This window comes from Tribolium castaneum, chromosome 6 (assembly GCF_031307605.1).
Source record: "Tribolium castaneum strain GA2 chromosome 6, icTriCast1.1, whole genome shotgun sequence".
Lineage (NCBI taxonomy): Eukaryota > Metazoa > Arthropoda > Insecta > Coleoptera > Tenebrionidae > Tribolium > Tribolium castaneum.
In genome coordinates, this window is record NC_087399.1 from 8,312,208 (window position 1) to 8,334,115 (window position 21,908).

Consider the following 21,908-nt stretch of genomic DNA (forward strand, 5'->3'; position numbering starts at 1 on the left):
GTTTCTTAAAGAACCCATTCACAATGAGATCTGCTTTGCTACATGCGGCGCGACAGGACTCAAAGACTAATCCCAAAAGACACAAAAAAACTGACACAGTTTCATCATTTTAAGCCATTGACAGCTTCGAATGTTGGGGCAAAGGCTTGTCGCGAGGCAGGTTTCAGCCTTCCGCCAACGTCAGTCTCAGTGAAACCCTCTCAAAGTGATCTCAGCGAAAACCATTCACAATGAGATTGGTCTATGAGGCCTATGTCGTGCCGCATGCAGCGAGATATGTCTCATTGTTAATGAAAATAGGGCCTTTTTTGTTGTTTAAAGTCGTTTTTTAAAACTTTTGTGGCAAATTTTACTGATGTGGCAGAGAGGGGGCATGCAATTGGAACATGACGATGACTACCCTAAAAGGCACTTCGAGGCTTTTATGGCCTGTTTAATGCAAATTTCAACTTTAAACCTGACAGTCATACCAAGGTCAAACATAACCTCAACAGTACTCCAGCAACGGTACTTCAAAGCATTTGAAAGTTTCTCCATTTGTTTTTAAGTGTTCTAGTTGGTACATTTTGCTGTACTTTACTACAATAAAGAAATATTTAAATTTTTATTATTGTTTACATTTGTCATCTGTCAAACACATCAAACAACCAAGTTCCCTAAATTTGAGCTCTTATCTAGTTTTTGTGCTCTATATAGTCTCGCGTCAAGGTATGCGGTATGACGTATCTCATATAGAAATGTCCCGGACTATAGATTCTTGTTAAACAAGATCTATCAGACTTATAATTAAGTTTGATTGTTCTGAATTACTACAGGAGGTTTACAGTTTCCTTCCAAACTTTAAACTTTAGAGCCTTTTAGTTTCTTTATTTCAAATGGCAACCCTTGGTCGATTCGATGCCAAATTAAAAAATGAACGTTTCTTTTATTACAACCCTAACATAAATCTCACACATTCCGAGTTATTTGATAAAGTTGGATCACTTTTGTAATATTTTTATTCTGTTATATTCGGACCAAGTTTTGTAACTAAATTTGAAAGTTGGCAATGCTCTTACTACTGTCATGGAAATTTGAAGTTTGTCTTTGCCATTGTCAAAATTAACGAATTTAAAAGAATTGAGCGAGCCGCAACGAACTAGCCCCCTATTATTGTTTGTGTAACCCCATCGAATTGGCATGGGGGCCCGCCAAGACACTCAGCAACCACTGACAAAGGGTACTTTCAATTTTATAACGAGAGAGTTTAAATCAATCTGCGGCTCACAAAACAACATAAAACACACCGAAAAGTCTTCTCTACTTATTTCTCGCAAAGGTTTCTGCCAATTCCGGGCAAACAATCAATAATTATTTGTCTAAAATAATTCGTAAGGTAGGTCTTACCGGTCTCCTTTTTTGTCCGTTCATATTTTCAATACACAAGTTTATTTGATTCTTTTGATTAGTTGTCCATTAATTTATTTAGGTTTGTTATTAATATGTGTTATATTTGATAGTTTTAGTCACGTTTTGAATGTAAATAAGCTTGAGTGAAGCAGTTTTATGATAGTCTGAATGTCCCTTTTTAGCGGCTAAAAGTACGAATAAGGTACAGAGGTATCGGTAAAATGACTAAGAAATGTTACTTACAAGCAGAAAACTTAACCGACTTAACGTATTTTGCAGGATTTCTACTTAAAGAATTGAACAATTTGACACTGACATATAACGTAACCTATTTTTGAAAGCCTAAATTCGCGGTAAATGACGCAACTTACAATGCCAACATTTTCAAGTTGATGCGATTTTGTTTAATATTACAAAAGTGATCGGAGTTTAAAAACTTGTTTTTTTCAAATTTATTTTGTTTATTCTGATATCACTCGATCCGGAATTAAATAACGAACTTTTTTTTTATTGTAACTAACGTAAATCATAACACATTTGGAGTTATTTGCTGAAAACTAGTTTTGTCAAGTACAGGGTGATTTACGTAACTTTACGAGGCTTGCGCCTAATATTCGGACCCAAATACACAAAAGTCACCAAAATTATTTAAAATTCATTTTTTGTCTCAGTTTCTTAAGCTAAACATTTCCGTATTTTATAAGTAATTAATTAGTAAATTGGTTTAAATTAATTTAAAACGATTTGGCGGGATAACGCTCGAAGCGCCCCCATTTTTACTCGGCCGTACTATTTTTTTGGCTTCAAAAGATTCAGCGATTTTAAATCTCGTTTTGTATCCTAAGTTATAACTCCTTCGTAATTACAACGTTAGTTCTCTAAGGTATAGTTGAAAATGTACGTCAACTATTTTTTTTCACAACGGTACAAGTAGGCCACCAACTGTACAACGCGGCCTTGTTGGCAGTCTACGTCGATTCAAGTAATAAAATACAGTAGAACCTCTATCATTCGAGAACAAATTAATTGATAAATTGGGCTAGTTTTTTGTGAAAAATATCTTACACGTGTTCGCTGTCGTCGGCCTCGTCCGCGTCTTCGATATCCGACGACGTGGAGCCCACGATGAGGGAGCTCTTGGTCGGCGTTCCGTGGCTGTGCGTCGGACAAATAGTGGTGTCCGCCAACATTTGTCTCACTTGACTTTGTCTGCAGCGTCCCCGAGAGTGGCTTGAACGTACTGTTGCTAAAATGGCCCTTTTGGGGATTTCCCCGTGTTCTACATGTTGGTAACTGCTTTTACATACGTGATTTGGTGTACTGTGGGCAGATGCGATCTGAATTGATGCGGAATCTGGTTAAAAAAAATAATTGTAGCACACTAAATATATTTTTTTTCTGTATCTGATGTCACAGTTTAACTGGGCTTGTGCCCTTGTCAAAAATAGATATTTTACCTTCATGTGTTTTGCAATACAACTTTCCTGAAGGACTGGAAGGCGCCTTGTGGTAGCCGACTGAAGGGCTTTTTCTGTTGGTGTCGTGCTGACAGCAGATTTTTGAGTAGGCCTTTCGGGCGCCTGAAGCTAACATTGCTCCCAAGGCCGAGAGGAGGATTAACATTAAAGGAACGCCGATCAAGGCATAGATTACGGCGACGACTTTGCCCAGGGCGGTCCTGGGCGATAAGCGGCCATATCCTTAAACAAAATTGTTTATTAATCATAAGAGTTGAAAAAATGGTTAAAATTGGATGATTTCGCTTTTGCAAATTTTGTATTTCTTAGCTAATAATAATAAACCATTATAATTTTTTGTATAAAAAGTTTATCCATCACTCTATCACTGGGGCAGCCTCTTTTACCAATTGAGTTTCACAGTTTGTTGAATTGTTAAAATGGTTTTTGTGGACACGCTTTGTATCAATAAATAAAAAATACAAAAGACGTTCAGTTAAGCACAAAAATAAAGTCATTTTTTTCAAGTGATTTAATTTTTATTTTTATTTTTAAATCAGTTTTTTTAGCAACTGTAGGGATCTTGAATGTAATGTATTATCGAATTTACAAGTTTTTTAGTTGTTTTGTATGTGATAATTAATACATTCATTGTTATTTTTTTTTCAACAGGTGTTTGTTTAATGTTACGAGAACTGTAGTTGTTTTCGATAACTTAAGTCAAAAATTATATTCTGAAGTGCCAAAAACTTAACTTAAAAATTTTACTTTGAAGAAATATATCTCGTGAAAAATGGATCAAACAATTTTTTGTTTTAGGAACTTTTAATTCAGTTTAATTCAGAGACTGTCAGGCACTTTTAAATTATCCTATTATTAATAACATTAAGGGCCGGTGAACAGAAAAGCTCTATTAAAATTTAACGCGTTATTGACGTCGATAATTTTTTTTAATGGTAAAATCAATCGTCAGTTGATATTTTAAAATGTTTTTCTAATTAATTATGATTACGATTACGATTATGATGATTTTTTTGTGTAAACAAAAGAAATCAAAGGAAATATTGTTTCGTTAATCTAAGAACTAAATATATTTGGAACAGTAACACATCAGGCTGTAGCTGTTCGGTCTAAACCCACATTAGAAGTATTGGAAGTTCTAATAATAAAGATATTTATTTGAAAGTTGGTACTCAGCCATAATCCATTGGGCTCTGCTCTAAGAAAATATTTTCAAGATGGTGGCACTTCCGGTTATACCGGAAGTCGCTATTAACTTTTTATTTTAAATGGAAAGCTATGTTTTTCACTGCGTTTTTTGATTAGTTGAGTTAATTTAAGGAAGTTTTTATCAGCTTTTCCTATACCTAAGTTTAACCATTTTCGAGATATTTAAGATTTTTAAAAAATTTTTGGATTTGCACCTGTCACTTAAAAAATCGGTAACTCTCTTAGCTTTAGAGATTTTGAAATTATATTTGGCGAATTAAAAGAGAAAGCCTGTGTCTGTTCTCCAATGTGTTCAAAATTGGAAAAGAAGTTAATTAACCCAAAAATTTTAGGGTTAAGTTTGAACAACTTCAAGTACCCATAATTTATTTTTTTTACATGGGATGTCCCAATTTTTATTTTTCTAGATGGAAAAGAATTTTTTTCTGCATTAGTCTGTATTAGCATTTCCTATAACCTATCTGTGATTTTGGTTTCTTTGATATTGTAGAAAATTTCTTAATATAACCACAGTTATTTTTGCATAGTTTGCCATAAAAACATTTCTGATTAAACAAACGACAAATTTTGTCCAAAATTGTGTTGTCCGTTTTGTGAAAACAAAATAAATTCAGTTAATGTTAGTTTAAACAACTTTAATTTTCACATTTTTTCTCTCGTTTTTTTAGCAACCTGTGAGAAAAGTCCTATGGTTCAATCCCAAAAAAAAGTTATTGTAACTTGAAAACTATTAAACATAAATATAGGAAATGTTAACACAAATCTATGCAGAATTAAATTCTCTTCGATTTAATAAAAAAAACTTGAGTCATTTCATTTGAAAAAATTGAGTTATGGGTGCTTAAAGTTCTGGAAACTTGACTTTAAACATTTGTGGGTTGTTATTCTTTTTTAGAAATTTCAAAATATCAAAATAGCAGAGTTATCGATTTTTGAACTAAAAGGTAAAAATAAATTGAAAACTCTAAATACTAATTTAAATTCGTAAACGGCTAAATTTATGTATAGCGATAGCTTAAAAACATTACCTTAAAATAACTCTAGTAATCTAAAAATGCATTAAAAAATATAGCTTTTTATTTAAAATAAAGAAGTTGATAGCGACTTCTGGTATAACCGGAAGTTTCACCATCTTGAAAGTATTATTAGTGAGCAGGACTTGAGACATTATAGTTGTATACAAATTTTTAGATGACTATCATTATTAGAACCACCAATTTTTCTAATGTGGGTTTTCGATGGAACAGTCTGTATATTGTATACTAATTGTCAACAATTAGCACAACGTGAGTGTCAACTGACAACTAGTGAAATAAATTTAACACAAAAGGTATTTCCTCTACAAATTAAAACCAAAAGAAAAAGGTTGTAAAAGGAGTATCTACTCTCAATACTCAAAACAAATAAATTTGATTTAATTTATAGTTAATACACCTTTATTCTTAAAATAATCCTAAATTTTAATCTTATTTATTTTTGCGACTACTAATAACGTTTCTTATCTTTATCACCGTTCTAGGATTCGTGCGACACTTTTGAATCATTCTTAAGGTAAACGAATTTTCTTGTTTACTGTTTTTGTCACAATGTTTACAAATTATTTCGTAAATCCCTGACATTCCTAAAGGCTCTGATTTATCTTTTGGGTAACTGAGAATTTTTTGAGACCAAATATTCGCAAACAATGTAATCCTAATCACTAATCAGTCAAATGTAATCTCAATAATCACATACATAAAAAAATTGAAATTGAAACAATACAATGACATGTTTCGTACTAACTCTAGTTTATTGCACAATAAAATAAGTGTGGAAAGAACCTTGTGATTTGCTAATTTATAAATTATACTTATTAAATCCACACCGAGATCTGCTTTTATTAGTGTTTCTCGTTATCGCAAAAATGTTCAACAGGTAAGTCACACGTTTTCTTAAATTTGTCAAATTAATGACAAAAGTGTCAGACATACCCAAAACTACAAAAAATGATAAAAGGTGATCAGAATCGGTAATGTTTATAATTTCACTGATTTAATTTCGCAGATTTGGCAAATACTTGGTTTTCCTCGTCACAGCCGGCTTAATTCTGTCCATAATCGGCACAAGCATTTACTTTGTTTTCTTCCACAACGAGACAATATTTCGGGGGGCTGTAGTGACCAACGGCGGCACATGTGCCCAAATCGGGGCCTCCATCCTCTCCAAAGGGGGCACCGCCGTCGACGCCGCCATCGCGGCCCTCTTGTGTGACGGCGTCTCAGTGCCGAACTGTATGGGGATCGGGGGCGGTTTTTTCATGAACATTTACACCAAGGACAAGGGGGTTGAGTTCCTCGATTCGAGGGAAGTGGCACCGGGGGCTGCCAGTGAAAACATGTACGGCACCAATCAAAGTCTGGCGAGTCGAGGGGGCCTCGCTGTGGCGGTGCCCGGCGAACTGAAGGGGTACTGGGAGGCCTACAGGAAATATGGGGGCAAAGTGCCGTGGAAGGATTTGGTGCAACCGTCGATAGATTTGTGCAAAAGCGGGATTTTGGTCACGAAATATTTGGAAAAAATGCTAGCATTGCAAGTCGATGTTATTTCAAAAGATGAGTTCCTTCGGTACGTTTTTTGTTTTCTTGTTCTGTTACTGTATCCCAGAATAAAACTGAACTACGGATACCTAAAAGTTAGGATACGAAACGACGTTCGAATAAAACGTCCCCGTTTTCGATAGTTCTGTTAATGTCGGTAGAGGGCGCAGTTCTATTACCGTCTAAGGTTTCACAGCAATGAATTTGAAGAAACGGTTGTATTTGTAAGCAAAAAAATTAAATAAAATTCTCAATAGTAAAACATAATTATAATGCAAAACTCTTATCGTATTTTCATTAGCTGGTAATAGATTTTTCCGTTATTGCACGCTCTTTAAGAATTGTCTGCTAATTTTGAGTATAAAGTGTGCAACTGATGGCGCGAGGTACTACCTTAATTTATGTAAATTAAAAATGCATAGTTTTCCCAAAAAATAGTTTTAAATTAAAGTCCCAAATTTTGAGATCTGTTGAACTAGGATTATAAAATTAACGTAAATTTTAATATTACTGACAAAACAGAAGAGATAAATTAACTTCTTAGCTCACTACCTTATTCTTTTATTCTAATTTGTGTTTTGTTATTAAATTTTATGAAAAAAAAACAAGAATTGTTTTTGCCAGGACCAGGATTCGAACCTTCTACACTGCCTATAAACTACCATAAGCCACACACAGTGGCTCTTAACAGGTGGGTTAATAAAAATTTTTGAAGAAAGTACGCACTTTTTTGAAAAATGTTACAAAGGCTTTTAACTCGTCTGATTTTGACAAATTTACATACGAAATATTGCTATGCCATTCCTTGACATCCTTTTTTGTCAAACATTTACTTGTTGTAAGGCAGCAATAGGCACACATTTTCGGATGACAGTATACTATTTGTCAGCAACTGCATTTTATTTGCGGTAAAAAATAAATTAACAAAGCCAATTGTTTACGGAGAAAAACAGAAAACAATTAAACTTTAGTAAAATTATCAATTATTATTCTAATGTGACGAGCCATTTAGTTAATAAATCAAAACACAAACCACAAAGTTTATTAATAGGACTAAAATCGATTAATCCATGACTCAAAATAAAAATAATGAACTGATAATGATTGAAACACAACTCTTTTTTTTTAAACATTTAAAAGTTTTGTGTTTGATAAATTGGTGCAAACGAAAAAAATTGTTTTATATGTAAATATTACTGTGTGAAACTTTATTGTTTGACTCTACAGCTTGATTAATTACGAAAATCAGCGGTTTTGAACAAGTTAAAAAACTAATAAAGCCTACTCTAATTATAAAATGAAATGATTAGGGTCCAGTTTTTGGCAACATATTCAACGGAAAGATAAATTTAAACCTCAGGATGAAATTTATATGGTACTTTGACGCTTTTTCAGTCAAAATAAATTATAAAATAAGTACTTTTACTACATTTTGTCCCAATCAGAATATAAAAAAAGATTTTTAATAATAAATGTGTATTAGTTACCTGGCGCATCCACCATTTTTGCATTCGATGGAACTGTTTTTTAAAAAACAGTTAGAATTTTATGTTGGCACTACTACTAAATTAATCTGTAGTAATTTAAGGGCCGGTTAACAGAAAGCTTTGTTAAAATTTAATTCGTTGTTAAAAGTTGACAATGTGATTAGATGAATCAAATTTATTCAACTTGGTTATGTGATCAGTTAATCACGCATTTAATTCTCTAAAGTTCGGTTTATAGACGCGTTATTGAGTTAATCTGCAATTAAATGCGTGATTAATTGATCACGTGACCAAATTGAACAAATTTGATTGGTCCATTCGCGTTGTTAACTTTTAACAACAAATAAAATTTTGACAAAGGTTTTTGTAAACCGGCCCTTAAATTACTACAAATTAATTTGGTAGTGGTGCCAACATAAAATTCTAACTGTTTTTTTTAAAAACAGTTCAATAGAATGCAAAAATGGTGGATGCGCCAGGTAACTAATACACATTTATCATTAAAAATATTTTTTTATAATCTGATTGATACACAATTTGGTAAAAGTACTTATTTTATAATTTATTTTGACTGAAAAAGTGTTTAAGTACCATATAAATATAATAATATTTACAATTAAAAAAAACCTCTATTACAGCCTCAATAAAAATTTGTGGCCAAAAAATAAAAAAAATTTAGAAATCTTTGTAAAGTGTGAAGAGAGATCTGTGATCCATTCTCAAAGATTTATGAAGGAGAGAACGAAACTCGAAGTCGCCCCCCAAGAAATTTATTTATAAAACAGGGACAATTGTTTCGGGATAACTACCCTTTATCCCTACTACTATAACTACTTTACTTTGTAAAGTGTGATAGCCGAAGTAATAAAAACACAACTCTCGAATTTAAATGCAATTTCTAACACATGTTTGTTTACCGTTCTCCAATAATTTCAGCAAGAAAATGACGTACGAGTGTGTGCAGAATAACTATAAATAAAACCAACAGCAATTAAATAAGCGTGTCAGGTGAGAATTGGCAAAAAAAACTGAAAATTAGTTAATTTTGAAACTAAAGCTGACGAAGAATTTAAATTTGCTCGAACATTGAGCTTATTATCTTAAATAAATTGTAGAAAATGTCAACTCCATCATTTTTTTCCTAAAAACATTGCATTGTCACGCGTCTAAATTTTAACGAAACTTTGATATGAAAACTACGGATATCTAAAGGTTAGGAAGTAGAAGGAAGTACAAATCAAACGTTCCTGTTCTCCATAGTTCCGTTAATGGCGCCAGAGAGCGGAGTTGTTCCATTACCTTCTAAGTTTTCAGAAAAAATGATTGTATTTGCATAACGGTTAACTCACAGCAAACAAAAAATACAGACAGATAGAGAATTCAATTCTCAATAGTCAAACATAAACATTGTGCAAAAATTTTATCGTAAACTTAATTTAAAAAACCTTTACCAATTCACACGCTGCTCCATATTTTTTAAAACGCTGTGAATACGGTTAGAGATGCAAGAAAAATGTTAGGAACAAAGTTGTAGAGAATTAAATTTACTACAAAAAAGTCAGCGAGACCATATCCTTCAACCATTTAGGCCTCAAAGTCGTTCAAAGACGCTCAAGCGACGGATTTGCTTCATTTTGCCGGTGGTCAAGTATTGGAAAATTAAATTATATCCAAACCGTTGAAGTTAAAATTATGATATCGCGGATTTTTTTGTAAAAAAATTAATTTTGTGCAACTTTCCTTTTTAATTTTTTTTATATCTTCAACTGTATTTGCAGCGATATAAGGTACTAACTTCAAATTTCTTGAAAATTGGGTTTCCACAGATTTAAGTAATTTTTTCCCAGCTTTCTGGTGCAAGACTGTATTCAATCTTATCTCCGATACTTACAAAGATACGCATTTTAAATGAACTCCCATCTCTTTTTGACGAAGAAAAAGTATTTTAAAATTTCTTATTCGTTTTATTTCGTATTTGTATTAGTACAATTTTATTCTGGGGTACAGATTTGTGATAGTGTGTTTGTAGGGAGACTTTTATTGACCCGAAAACGAACAAAACGTACGTCCAAAACCAGTACATTAAGAGACCTAGACTCGCCAAAACGTTAGAAATCGTGGCTGAGTCCGGTCCTGATGCTCTTTATAATGGTACTCTAACTGAGGGTTTTTTGCAAGATATACGCAACAAAGGTGGAATAATAACACGAGAAGATTTGATTAATTTCAAGTATTTGATTTGTTTTTAATTTTTGGTTACAACAATTAGAAAGTTTTTTAGGCCACAGTGGAAAAAACCAATACAAATCCAATTACCTCTAAACCAGACACTTTACACCCCTCCGCCGCCAGGCTCTGGTGTTATTTTAAGCCTAATTATGAACATTTTGAATGGGTTTTTAGATTTTTCCCAACCTAAGTTGCTAACAAACTGGCAACGAGTCGTCGAAAGTTTCAAATTTGGTTTCGCTAAGAGAACAACCTTAGGGGACCCAAATTTTGTCCCAATGGATGACGTAAGTCTCTAGTTATGTACAACAAAACCAAAATTTTTCATTTAGTTTGTTGGTAATCTTACGTCGAAATGGTTCGCCGAAGAAATGAGGAAGCAAATTTTCGACACTAAAACGTTCCAAAACCAGTCGTACTATGGAGCTGATGTGTACGAACCAGATGACCATGGTACTGCCAATTTGTGCGTTTTGGCCCCAAATGGCGACGCGGTGGTCGTGACTAGTACCATCAACCTTGAGTAATAATCTCCATGGTAGAAATTTAAAAAATCAAAACAATTTTTAGCTTTGGGGCCGGTTTTATGTCCGGAAGTACCGGAATTATTTTAAACGATCAAATGGACGACTTCTCTTCTCCCGATTTCCCCAACAGTTACGATGTACCACCTTCACCAAACAACTACATAAGACCGGGGAAAAAACCCGTCTCTTCAATCCTACCAACTATCATTCTCGACGGTGATGATAACGTCCGGTTATTGGTGGGTGGTTCCGGTGGTACCAAAATTATAACGTCTGTGGCCTTGGTAATTTACTAATTTAATGAAAATTAGTTTTGGTGAATTGGCACGAATTTTAGGCCATTGTTAAACACTTGTGGTTTAATTATACGATCGAAGAGGCGGTTGCTGACCCGAGATTGCACCACCAACTTTTTCCAATGAAACTTTTTTTTGAAAAGGGATTTGAAAATGTGGGTCATCTTTTTTCGAATTGTGTTTGTAAAAATTGGTTTTAGAACATGGCGCTTGTTAATGCTCTTTATACTATAGGCCACGAGTATGAAATACTGGGGCCTGCGGATGGTTTTAATACTGTGACAGCCATTTCGAGGCGGAATGAGTCCTTGAGTGCCGCTTTTGATCCCCGAAGAGGCGGCGATAAAGCGTTTGTTGTTTAAATTTGTAAAATTTAATTGTAATTTGTGAAAATAAAAAGTAACATCTCAATATCGGAATTTTTTTATCCTGGGTGACTTTAATGTTTGAAAAAATAAAAAAAATAAAAAAAAATAATAAAAATAATAAACTTCTTGTTAATAATAAGATGCCCAACACACAACAATTGTGTGAGTAACAACAAAAGAAAAAAAATTAACACTAAAAAAGTAGCTTTTCACATGTAGACACAAATACAGTACAGACGAAATTACAAAGAGAGAACTGGAACAGAATCTAAAAATTCTAATTAATGTGGAAAGAATCATCATAATATTTGTTGCCGTTCTTTGACATGTGTAAGATCGGTGAATGAGCCTAATACGGCATTGACAAAGTATAAAAAAACAACAATACTAACAATTGGTTTGTTTATAAACAATTGCGCAATCTGACTGTAAATGCAATAAGGCAATTTAAATATCCAATCAGGAAAAATAAACGACATAGATAGATAATGCAAATTATGTTAACAATTACTTTTTGTTAGTATTTAGTCTGCCAGATAATTGTGCTAATGCCACATTCTCGTTAGTAGACAAACAATTTAACGTTAATATGTATAGTTGTTTTCGTGTTCAGCTCGCTTTTATTGAAGTTCAACATCAGATAATTAATAATTTAAAATCAAATGCTCTTGGTGTTGGAATTATGTTCACCCATATTGACGAAATTTATTACTCATATTGTTAATTGCTGCATGAGGTTGAATATTATCCTGAAATGTGGAAAACTACTTTAGTGCATACTTTAGCTAAAATTAAAAATTTCATTGCATGCTTTCAGTTTACACCCATTAACATATTATCATCTGTCTATTAAAAAATTTTTGAAGTATTATATGATTATACGAGTTTTATAAGACGTTCTATTGTGGCACGAATGGTTTTGGAGCACGACGAAAAAGTGGTCTAATAGAATGAGTGCCTTATAAAACGAGTTTATGATTTCAACAATTTTTTTCATTCGTATCTGACAAATAAAAAAATTATGACTATAAACCTCGCTCAAAAACAGGTAATAATACAACCGGTGTTCCACAAGGCTCAATTTTAGGATCCTTTCTAATTTTAATATATAGCGCTTAAATATTTATTAGAATTAGAATTAATTATGTAATTATTCATGCATTTGCAGATGATACGCAGCTATATCTTGTTTCTAGTAATGCAGAACGAGCTTACAATTTTATTAATTAAGATTTAAAAGAATTTTTTTAATTGTCTATAAGCATTGGTTTGAATTTAAATGTGGGCAAATGTCCGTCAACTTGTATTTCCACAAGAAACACAAAAATAAACTCGATAAGTAACCTCAAAATTATTGATAGTGTACAAATATCTAAATGTCTCCAATAACGTAAAAAATCTTGGAATCATTATGGATTTGAAATGAATATGTCCACTTGATTGTAATATGCAATATTTTTACTTGAATACAGGGTGTGCCAAGCATTTTGTGTCTAAACTATGTACTTTACGAAAGAACACATTAGTACATCATCAACTACTTTAAAAATGTTATAATTTTTTAAAAATAGTTTTTTTTCGAAATTATTTTGGTTTTAGAGTTATTCAAAAAAAATTAAATGGCACTCCACAATGGCGATTTTTCTAGGAAAAAATGACGCTCTAAAATACCTTCTACTTTAATAAAATTAATTTTAAATAAGTAAACTATTTATTTAAGAAAAACCACTAGTTCGAAATTATTTTTTTTAATGTAGAAGTTATTTTTAGAGCATAATCTTTTACCAAAAAAACTATTAAAAACATTTTTTTGAATAACTCAGAAACCAAAATAATTTCGAAAAAAAATTTTCTTAAAAAATAATCACATTTTTGAAGTAGCTGACGATGTACAAATTAGTTTTCTCGTAAGGAACAGAGCTTAGGCACAAAACGCTTGGTTTCATACTTTTGCCCAACCCTGTAGTTGCATGGACATTACAATCAGTTCCAAAATGATTTTTTCTCGGATTTTTCATTCCATTCATCCTGCTATTAATTTTTTTGTAACTTTGTTTTGTTACTTTGAAAAACTGAAACATTAGTGCAGTTGTCATCCTCGTATCTTAAGTCAGTTTATACCAAAAAACGTTCAAAATTTGAACGAGAGGGTTCTAGATTGACAATTTTAAAAATATGAATGATTGTAAAACAATTAAAATTAAGTGTTACTCGACCCCCTTTGCAGCTTAAAGTTTTTCAATTATTTGCAGACATAATACAAAATTTGGTCCTTTTTTAAACTAAAATTGACCTGTTTCAGTATTTGTTCCCAAACTTAGATGAGATTGGAGATTTACGGGGGTGCATATTTTAGTTGAGACATCCTGTATTTTAAATTATAAACTCCTAAAAAATTTTGTTGCTTTTCAATTCCAACCTTAACTATGGTCTTATATTTATTATTATTTATTTTACTTACATACCATTTTAATTGCCTCATGATATACAGGGTGTATTAGATTATTAATTTATATTTTGTAAATAGTATTAAGGACATAGCCAATAGTATTACTTGCAATAATGTTATGCCGACAACTGATCTTCAACTTAACATACATGTAAATAGTAAGTTTTGTAATTTTAAACTTTTGGAAATGAAAGAGCTCAAAAGTATAATTTTATCTTTCGAAAATAAAATTAATATATATGATTTTTTTAATCCCACATTATTAAAACATTTTTTTTATGTCATTGGTCATGTCCTATTACATTTTGTTAATACATCACTTGATAAGGGTGAATTCCCTGATGCTTTAAAAACTAGTACGATAATTCCAATACCAAAAATTGCTAATACTTCAAAAGCTGAAAAATTTAGACCTATTAATACATTACCCACATTTGAAAAATTGATTGAAAGAGCAGTATATGAACAGTTAGTAGAATATTTTGATAAAAATAAATTACTGTTTACAAATCAGTCAGGTTTTAGAAAAAATCACTCTTGTGAATCAGCCCTGCAGTTAACTGTTACCAAATTTAAAAGAGAAATTGACGGTGGTAGATATGTAGTAGCAGTTTTTTTAGATCTTAAAAGAGCATTCGAAACTATCGATAGAAATATTTTATTAACTAAATTGCGGTGCTATGGTATTGGGGGTAATGTCATTAAATGGTTTGAAAGTTATCTAACAGACAGGAAACAAAAAGTTAAATATAATAACGTTTTGTCTGATGAAGTGTCTACTGAATTTGGTGTACCACAAGGTAGCGTTCTTGGCCCTCTTTTATTTTTAATTTATCTTAATGACATTGTAAACTATTGTGATTGTGATTTTGTTAATTTGTTTGCCGATGACACATTGGTAGCATGCTATGACACTGATCTTGATAAATGTATTCAAAAAATGAACAAGGCTCTCGAAATACTTGAAAAATATTTTAACACAAATAAACTTAAAGTAAACGTGTCCAAAACTAAAGCTATAATTTTTACAACTAAATATAAATACAACCAAATTGATTTTGCCAACATTAATTTAAGCATATATAACATAACTGTAGAGTTTGTTAATAAATGTAAGTATTTAGGATTTTACCTAGATAGCTTCCTCGATTTTGAGAGTCATCTCGATTATGTTTGTAAAAAAATTAGGACGAAATTGTTTTTTTTCTTAAGAATATCTACGCATGTGTCAATGCAAACAAGAATTTTAATTTACAATTGTATTGTCCAACCACATTTTGATTATTGTGCCACACTTATGTACCTGCTACGGCCTAGTCATGTTGTACAACTGCAAAAGCTTCAGAATAGAGGAATGCGTATAATTTTAAGATGTAACCGCTTAACACCTATAAAATGTATGTTATCGGCCCTAATGTGGTTTTCTGTGACGCAACGACTGTATTATTCTACCATGATTTTTGTATATAAAATAATTAAGCTTGGAGTACCAGAGTATTTCAGTGAATATCTTATTTGCAGAAATAGTGTACACAATTACCAGACTAGGGATTCTTCCAAAATTAATGTTCAAAGTGTAAATTACCGACAAACAATGTTATCTTTATTTTTTAAGGGTATTAATGAATATAATAAGTTACCAAACAATATTAGAAATGCAGGTACTCTATCTATATTTAAATCAAAAATCAAAGATTATGTGAAGATAAATGTGCAATAAGTGTGACTTGTATCCACTAATATAATTTTTTATTTTTTTTTTATTTTTTAACTATTGTAACTAGGTTTCCTATTTAATTAATAAATTCTTCTTCTTCTTCTTCTTCTTCTTCTTCTTCTTAGAATTACGTGTGTTAATTTTAACACATAATAAAACTTATCAACTACAACAATGTTTTTATTCAACATTTTGCAAAATTCGTATTTATAATTTTTACTGTTTTCCTCTTTTTTTTTGTTCAAACGAGCCGGTCAGTGGTTAATAATTAGTTTTTATTCATAGCAACAATTTTCATTGTTGTTTTACATTGTTCAAATTGTCCGTTTCTATCACAACGAAAATAGTTCGGCCCTTTTATTTTTGTACCCATAGGCAGGTACACGTTTTAGTATGTTATCTTTTTTCAAATTTTAAGTTAATTTGCGAATTTTTTCCTATCCTATTATTAACAAAGAGTTATTATTATTATTATTATTATTATTATTATTAAAATAAAGTTGTTTTTTTTCTAGTTTTAATTTCAGTGCAATTTTTGTAATTTTATCTCCTTTACTTATTTATTCATTTACATATTTAATTTTATGTTTATTTACTTCTGAGTTTGCTAGACTTCGTCTCGGGAGTTGTATTTACAATTCAAATAGACTGTTTATTACCCGTTATTATTAAAAATTTTGTAGCGCTTTTTTATTTCTTTTACAACCTCCCGAAAGCGGCTAGTGTTTGAGGGAAAAAGCGTAAAACCAAAGTGTCGACAAGTATAATTGAAAGAAGCCCCAAATCTCCTTACCTACTGTCGTGAGCAGCGTGAGAGAATACAAAAGCGCTCCACCGAAGGTCCAATGAGGCGCCGCTGGATTAGATGCTCCATCTGCTTTCCCGGCTTCCACGACGGCCCTTTCAAATCTCTTCAATTGCTCGGTTACCAATCGCGTCCAATTTTTCTCGTACAAAACATTCAAACGTTCTGAAACAAGCAAGAATTGTCTCACCATTGCATTAATTATAACAAAAATTAATTAGTCTCGGGGCTCCACTCTCGCTTAATTAACCAATCAAATCAATTATTTGAAACGTCAAATCGCTGCTTGAAGCATTGGCAGCAGACGGCGTCCACTAATTAACCAATGAGTTGTGACTAAAACTCACGCACTGCGACCATATTTCAACCAAGTTTTTGATACGATCTTAGCAATTGTTGAGCACATAGTAAACCGATAAAGCGACTTAATTATACACACGTGGATATTTATACGCTTTAATAAAGTAAAATCTCGCAGTCGCGACTTCATTAGAATTTTTCCCATTTCGCAAAGCTCGTGTTAGCACTTAGAAAGGCAGAAAGGGCGTCGATTTCAGCGAGTGCGCTGCAGGGTTTTGCTGTTAGACGGAGCGTGATTTTCCTCACTTACTTTTCAAGTTGCGTTACGCTGATTTTAGTCCAGAATTGGGAAAAAACGCGAGGGTTTAACTACCTGTGCTTCAACTATGGGAATATGTTAACAAAAGTAATTTGGACGAGGTTCACATACTTTTACTAACTACACGTTTGGGCTTGGGGTGCTAATTAATTGTGTGGGGTTTTAATTACATTGCTTTATGTTTATTGTATTAATTACTAAATAATTAAAAAGTAACAAAAGGGTTGTTTCGTGGCTCTGGCATAAATTTGCTGTTTTCAAGTTGAATTAATAGGACAAAACAAATTTTCTTTCTATTTTTCATCGATCTACAAACTGGAAAAAGGACGGTATTGGATTGGGCGGGAATTTATGTTTTAAGCGAAAAGCAGAATTATGGTTTAGTTTGATGTACAGAACACATGATGTACTTAATTATTTTTTTTAAAAAAAATTTTTATGAAAAGACTAAATTTTTTGCAATAAGAACTGAAACTAATATTAAACGATCGTATAAGTGATAACATTGGGCGATTTTATAAATAAAAGAATATAAAAACGAAAGGAAAACATAAATTTAAAATGTTAAAAATTATACAATGTGTTTTTAAATAATTCTCAATAATTCTCAATTCACAGGCGACGCATGGGTCAATCTAAACACGTGTCAAATGCGAATTTTTAAAAAATTATTAAATATTCCGGAGTTAATTAAAAGAGAACAAAAAGGCGTGCGACTCCAATTTTTTAATATGTTGTAGACAAATGTCTTGTAATGTTCTCCTACAAAAATAAAGGCAATTGCTGCATGCAATCCACACGACGCATGGGTCAATCTAAACCCGTGTTTAATGCGAATTTCTCAAAAATTACTAATTTTTCCGAATTTAATTAATGGAAAACAAAAAGACCTACTACTCTAATTTTTTAATATGTTGTAGACAAATGTATTGTAATGTTCTCCTACAAAAATAAAGGCAATTGCTATATGCAATCTACACGACGCATGGGTCAATCTAAACCCGTGTTTAATGCGAATTTCTCAAAAATTACTAATTTTTCCGAATTTAATTAATGGAAAACAAAAAGACCTACTACTCTAATTTTTTAATATGTTGTAGACAAATGTATTGTAATGTTCTCCTACAAAAATAAAGGCAATTGCTATATGCAATCTACACGACGCATGGGTCAATCTAAACCCGTGTTTAATGCGAATTTCTCAAAAATTACTAATTTTTCCGAATTTAATTAATGGAAAACAAAAAGGCTTACGACTCCAATTTTTTAATATGTTGTAGGCGAATGTCTTGTAATGTTCTCCTACAAAAATAAAGGCAATTGCTATATGCAATCTACACGACGCATGGGTCAATCTAAACCTGTGTTTAATGCGAATTTCTCAAAAATTACTAATTTTTCCGAATTTAATTAATGGAAAACAAAAAGACCTACTACTCTAATTTTTTAATATGTTGTAGACAAATGTATTGTAATGTTCTCCTACAAAAATGAAGGCAATTGCTGCATGCAATCCACACGACGCATGGGTCAATCTAAACCCATGTATTAATGCAAATTTTTCAAAAATTACTAATTATTCCGCATTTAATTAAAAGAAAACAAAAAGGCCTACGACTCCAATTTTTTAATATGTTGTAGACGAATGTCTTGTTATGTTCTTCTACAAAAATGAAAGCAATTGCTATATGCAGTCTACACGACGCATGGGTCAATCTAAACCCGTGTTTAATGCGAATTTCTCAAAAATTACTAATTATTCCGCAATTAATTAAAAGAAAACAAAAAGGCCTACGACTCCAATTTCTTAATATGTTGTAGACGAATGTCTTGTAATGTTCTCCTACAAAAATAAAGGCAATTGCTATATGCAATCTACACGACGCATGGGTCAATCTAAACCTGTGTTTAATGCGAATTTCTCAAAAATTACTAATTCTTCCGAATTTAATTAATGGAAAACAAAAAGACCTACGATTCCAATTTTTTAATATGTTGTAGACGAATGTATTGTAATGTTCTCCTACAAAAATGAAGGCAATTGCTGCATGCAATCGACACGACGCATGGGTCAATCTAAACCCATGTATTAATGCAAATTTTTCAAAAATTACTAATTATTCCGCATTTAATTAAAAGAAAACAAAAAGGCCTACGACTCCAATTTTTTAATATGTTGTAGACGAATGTCTTGTTATGTTCTTCTACAAAAATGAAAGCAATTGCTATATGCAGTCTACACGACGCATGGGTCAATCTAAACCCGTGTTTAATGCGAATTTCTCAAAAATTACTAATTATTCCGCAATTAATTAAAAGAAAACAAAAAGGCCTACGACTCCAATTTCTTAATATGTTGTAGACGAATGTCTTGTAATGTTCTCCTACAAAAATAAAGGCAATTGCTATATGCAATCTACACGACGCATGGGTCAATCTAAACCTGTGTTTAATGCGAATTTCTCAAAAATTACTAATTCTTCCGAATTTAATTAATGGAAAACAAAAAGACCTACGATTCCAATTTTTTAATATGTTGTAGACGAATGTATTGTAATGTTCTCCTACAAAAATGAAGGCAATTGCTGCATGCAATCGACACGACGCATGGGTCAATCTAAACCCATGTATTAATGCAAATTTTTCAAAAATTACTAATTATTCCGCATTTAATTAAAAGAAAACAAAAAGGCCTACGACTCCAATTTTTTAATATGTTGTAGGCGAATGTCTTGTAATGTTCTCCTACAAAAATAAAGGCAATTGCTATATGCAATCTACACGACGCATGGGTCAATCTAAACCTGTGTTTAATGCGAATTTCTCAAAAATTACTAATTTTTCCGAATTTAATTAATGGAAAACAAAAAGACCTACTACTCTAATTTTTTAATATGTTGTAGACAAATGTATTGTAATGTTCTCCTACAAAAATGAAGGCAATTGCTGCATGCAATCCACACGACGCATGGGTCAATCTAAACCCATGTATTAATGCAAATTTTTCAAAAATTACTAATTATTCCGCATTTAATTAAAAGAAAACAAAAAGGCCTACGACTCCAATTTTTTAATATGTTGTAGACGAATGTCTTGTTATGTTCTTCTACAAAAATGAAAGCAATTGCTATATGCAGTCTACACGACGCATGGGTCAATCTAAACCCGTGTTTAATGCGAATTTCTCAAAAATTACTAATTATTCCGCAATTAATTAAAAGAAAACAAAAAGGCCTACGACTCCAATTTCTTAATATGTTGTAGACGAATGTCTTGTAATGTTCTCCTACAAAAATAAAGGCAATTGCTATATGCAATCTACACGACGCATGGGTCAATCTAAACCTGTGTTTAATGCGAATTTCTCAAAAATTACTAATTCTTCCGAATTTAATTAATGGAAAACAAAAAGACCTACGATTCCAATTTTTTAATATGTTGTAGACGAATGTATTGTAATGTTCTCCTACAAAAATGAAGGCAATTGCTGCATGCAATCGACACGACGCATGGGTCAATCTAAACCCATGTATTAATGCAAATTTTTCAAAAATTACTAATTATTCCGCATTTAATTAAAAGAAAACAAAAAGGCCTACGACTCCAATTTTTTAATATGTTGTAGACGAATGTCTTGTTATGTTCTTCTACAAAAATGAAAGCAATTGCTATATGCAGTCTACACGACGCATGGGTCAATCTAAACCCGTGTTTAATGCGAATTTCTCAAAAATTACTAATTATTCCGCAATTAATTAAAAGAAAACAAAAAGGCCTACGACTCCAATTTCTTAATATGTTGTAGACGAATGTCTTGTAATGTTCTCCTACAAAAATAAAGGCAATTGCTATATGCAATCTACACGACGCATGGGTCAATCTAAACCTGTGTTTAATGCGAATTTCTCAAAAATTACTAATTCTTCCGAATTTAATTAATGGAAAACAAAAAGACCTACGATTCCAATTTTTTAATATGTTGTAGACGAATGTATTGTAATGTTCTCCTACAAAAATGAAGGCAATTGCTGCATGCAATCGACACGACGCATGGGTCAATCTAAACCCATGTATTAATGCAAATTTTTCAAAAATTACTAATTATTCCGCATTTAATTAAAAGAAAACAAAAAGGCCTACGACTCCAATTTTTTAATATGTTGTAGACGAATGTCTTGTTATGTTCTTCTACAAAAATGAAAGCAATTTTTCCGAATTTAATTAATGGAAAACAAAAAGACCTACGATTCCAATTTTTTAATATGTTGTAGACGAATGTCTTGTAATGTTCTCCTACAAAAATAAAGGCAATTGCTATATGCAATCTACACGACGCATGGGTCAATCTAAACCCGTGTTTAATGCGAATTTCTCAAAAATTACTAATTATTCCGCAATTAATTAAAAGAAAACAAAAAGGCCTACGACTCCAATTTCTTAATATGTTGTAGACGAATGTCTTGTAATGTTCTCCTACAAAAATAAAGGCAATTGCTATATGCAGTCTACACGACGCATGGGTCAATCTAAACCCGTGTTTAATGCGAATTTCTCAAAAATTACTAATTATTCCGCATTTAATTAAAAGAAAACAAAAAGGCCTACGACTCCAATTTTTTAATATGTTGTAGACGAATGTCTTGTTATGTTCTTCTACAAAAATGAAAGCAATTTTTCCGAATTTAATTAATGGAAAACAAAAAGACCTACGATTCCAATTTTTTAATATGTTGTAGACGAATGTCTTGTAATGTTCTCC

At 31.9% G+C, this 21,908-nt stretch overlaps 2 protein-coding genes across 6 annotated transcripts in view; one reads left to right on the top strand and one right to left on the bottom strand.

Moving 5' to 3' along the window:
• Positions 1-21,908, bottom strand: part of LOC103313893 (TWiK family of potassium channels protein 7) — a 169,232-nt gene that overhangs the window by 2,575 nt on the left and 144,749 nt on the right. Inside the window, exons 3-6 of one of the 4 annotated variants that reach the window (XM_015982380.2) lie at positions 16,519-16,695; positions 2,847-3,089; positions 2,697-2,743; positions 2,455-2,646 (exon numbers count right to left, since the gene is read on the bottom strand). In XM_015982380.2, coding sequence (XP_015837866.1) covers positions 2,455-2,646; positions 2,697-2,743; positions 2,847-3,089; positions 16,519-16,695 — 659 coding nt within the window. Of the gene's footprint in view, positions 1-2,454; positions 2,744-2,846; positions 3,090-16,518; positions 16,696-16,877; positions 17,000-21,908 lie in introns of those variants that run through there. The other 3 variants (XM_008198354.3, XM_064357625.1, XM_015982379.2) reach the window with 3 other exon arrangements.
• LOC661898 (glutathione hydrolase 1 proenzyme) lies at positions 5,832-11,602 on the top strand. Of its 2 annotated transcripts, none has more exons than XM_064357468.1 (8): positions 5,832-5,990; positions 6,120-6,680; positions 10,169-10,369; positions 10,421-10,655; positions 10,701-10,891; positions 10,939-11,179; positions 11,233-11,346; positions 11,392-11,602. In XM_064357468.1, exons 1-8 carry the CDS (start codon positions 5,980-5,982, stop codon positions 11,551-11,553), a joined length of 1,716 nt encoding a protein of 571 aa, XP_064213538.1. In that variant the 5' UTR covers positions 5,832-5,979; the 3' UTR covers positions 11,554-11,602. The 2 variants fall into 2 exon arrangements, with proteins under 2 accessions (XP_064213538.1, XP_064213537.1); XM_064357467.1 differs by having other exon boundaries at positions 5,843-6,071.

Bases quoted from the DNA above. Each gene is read 5' to 3' on its own strand.
- LOC661898 (XM_064357467.1), top strand. From the start codon at position 6,025: ATGACAAAAGTGTCAGACATACCCAAAACTACAAAAAATGATAAAAG. The intron at 6,072-6,119 runs GTGATCAGAATC...TTAATTTCGCAG, and splicing joins ACTACAAAAAATGATAAAAG to ATTTGGCAAATACTTGGTTT. The intron at 10,370-10,420 runs GTATTTGATTTG...AAAGTTTTTTAG, and splicing joins GAAGATTTGATTAATTTCAA to GCCACAGTGGAAAAAACCAA.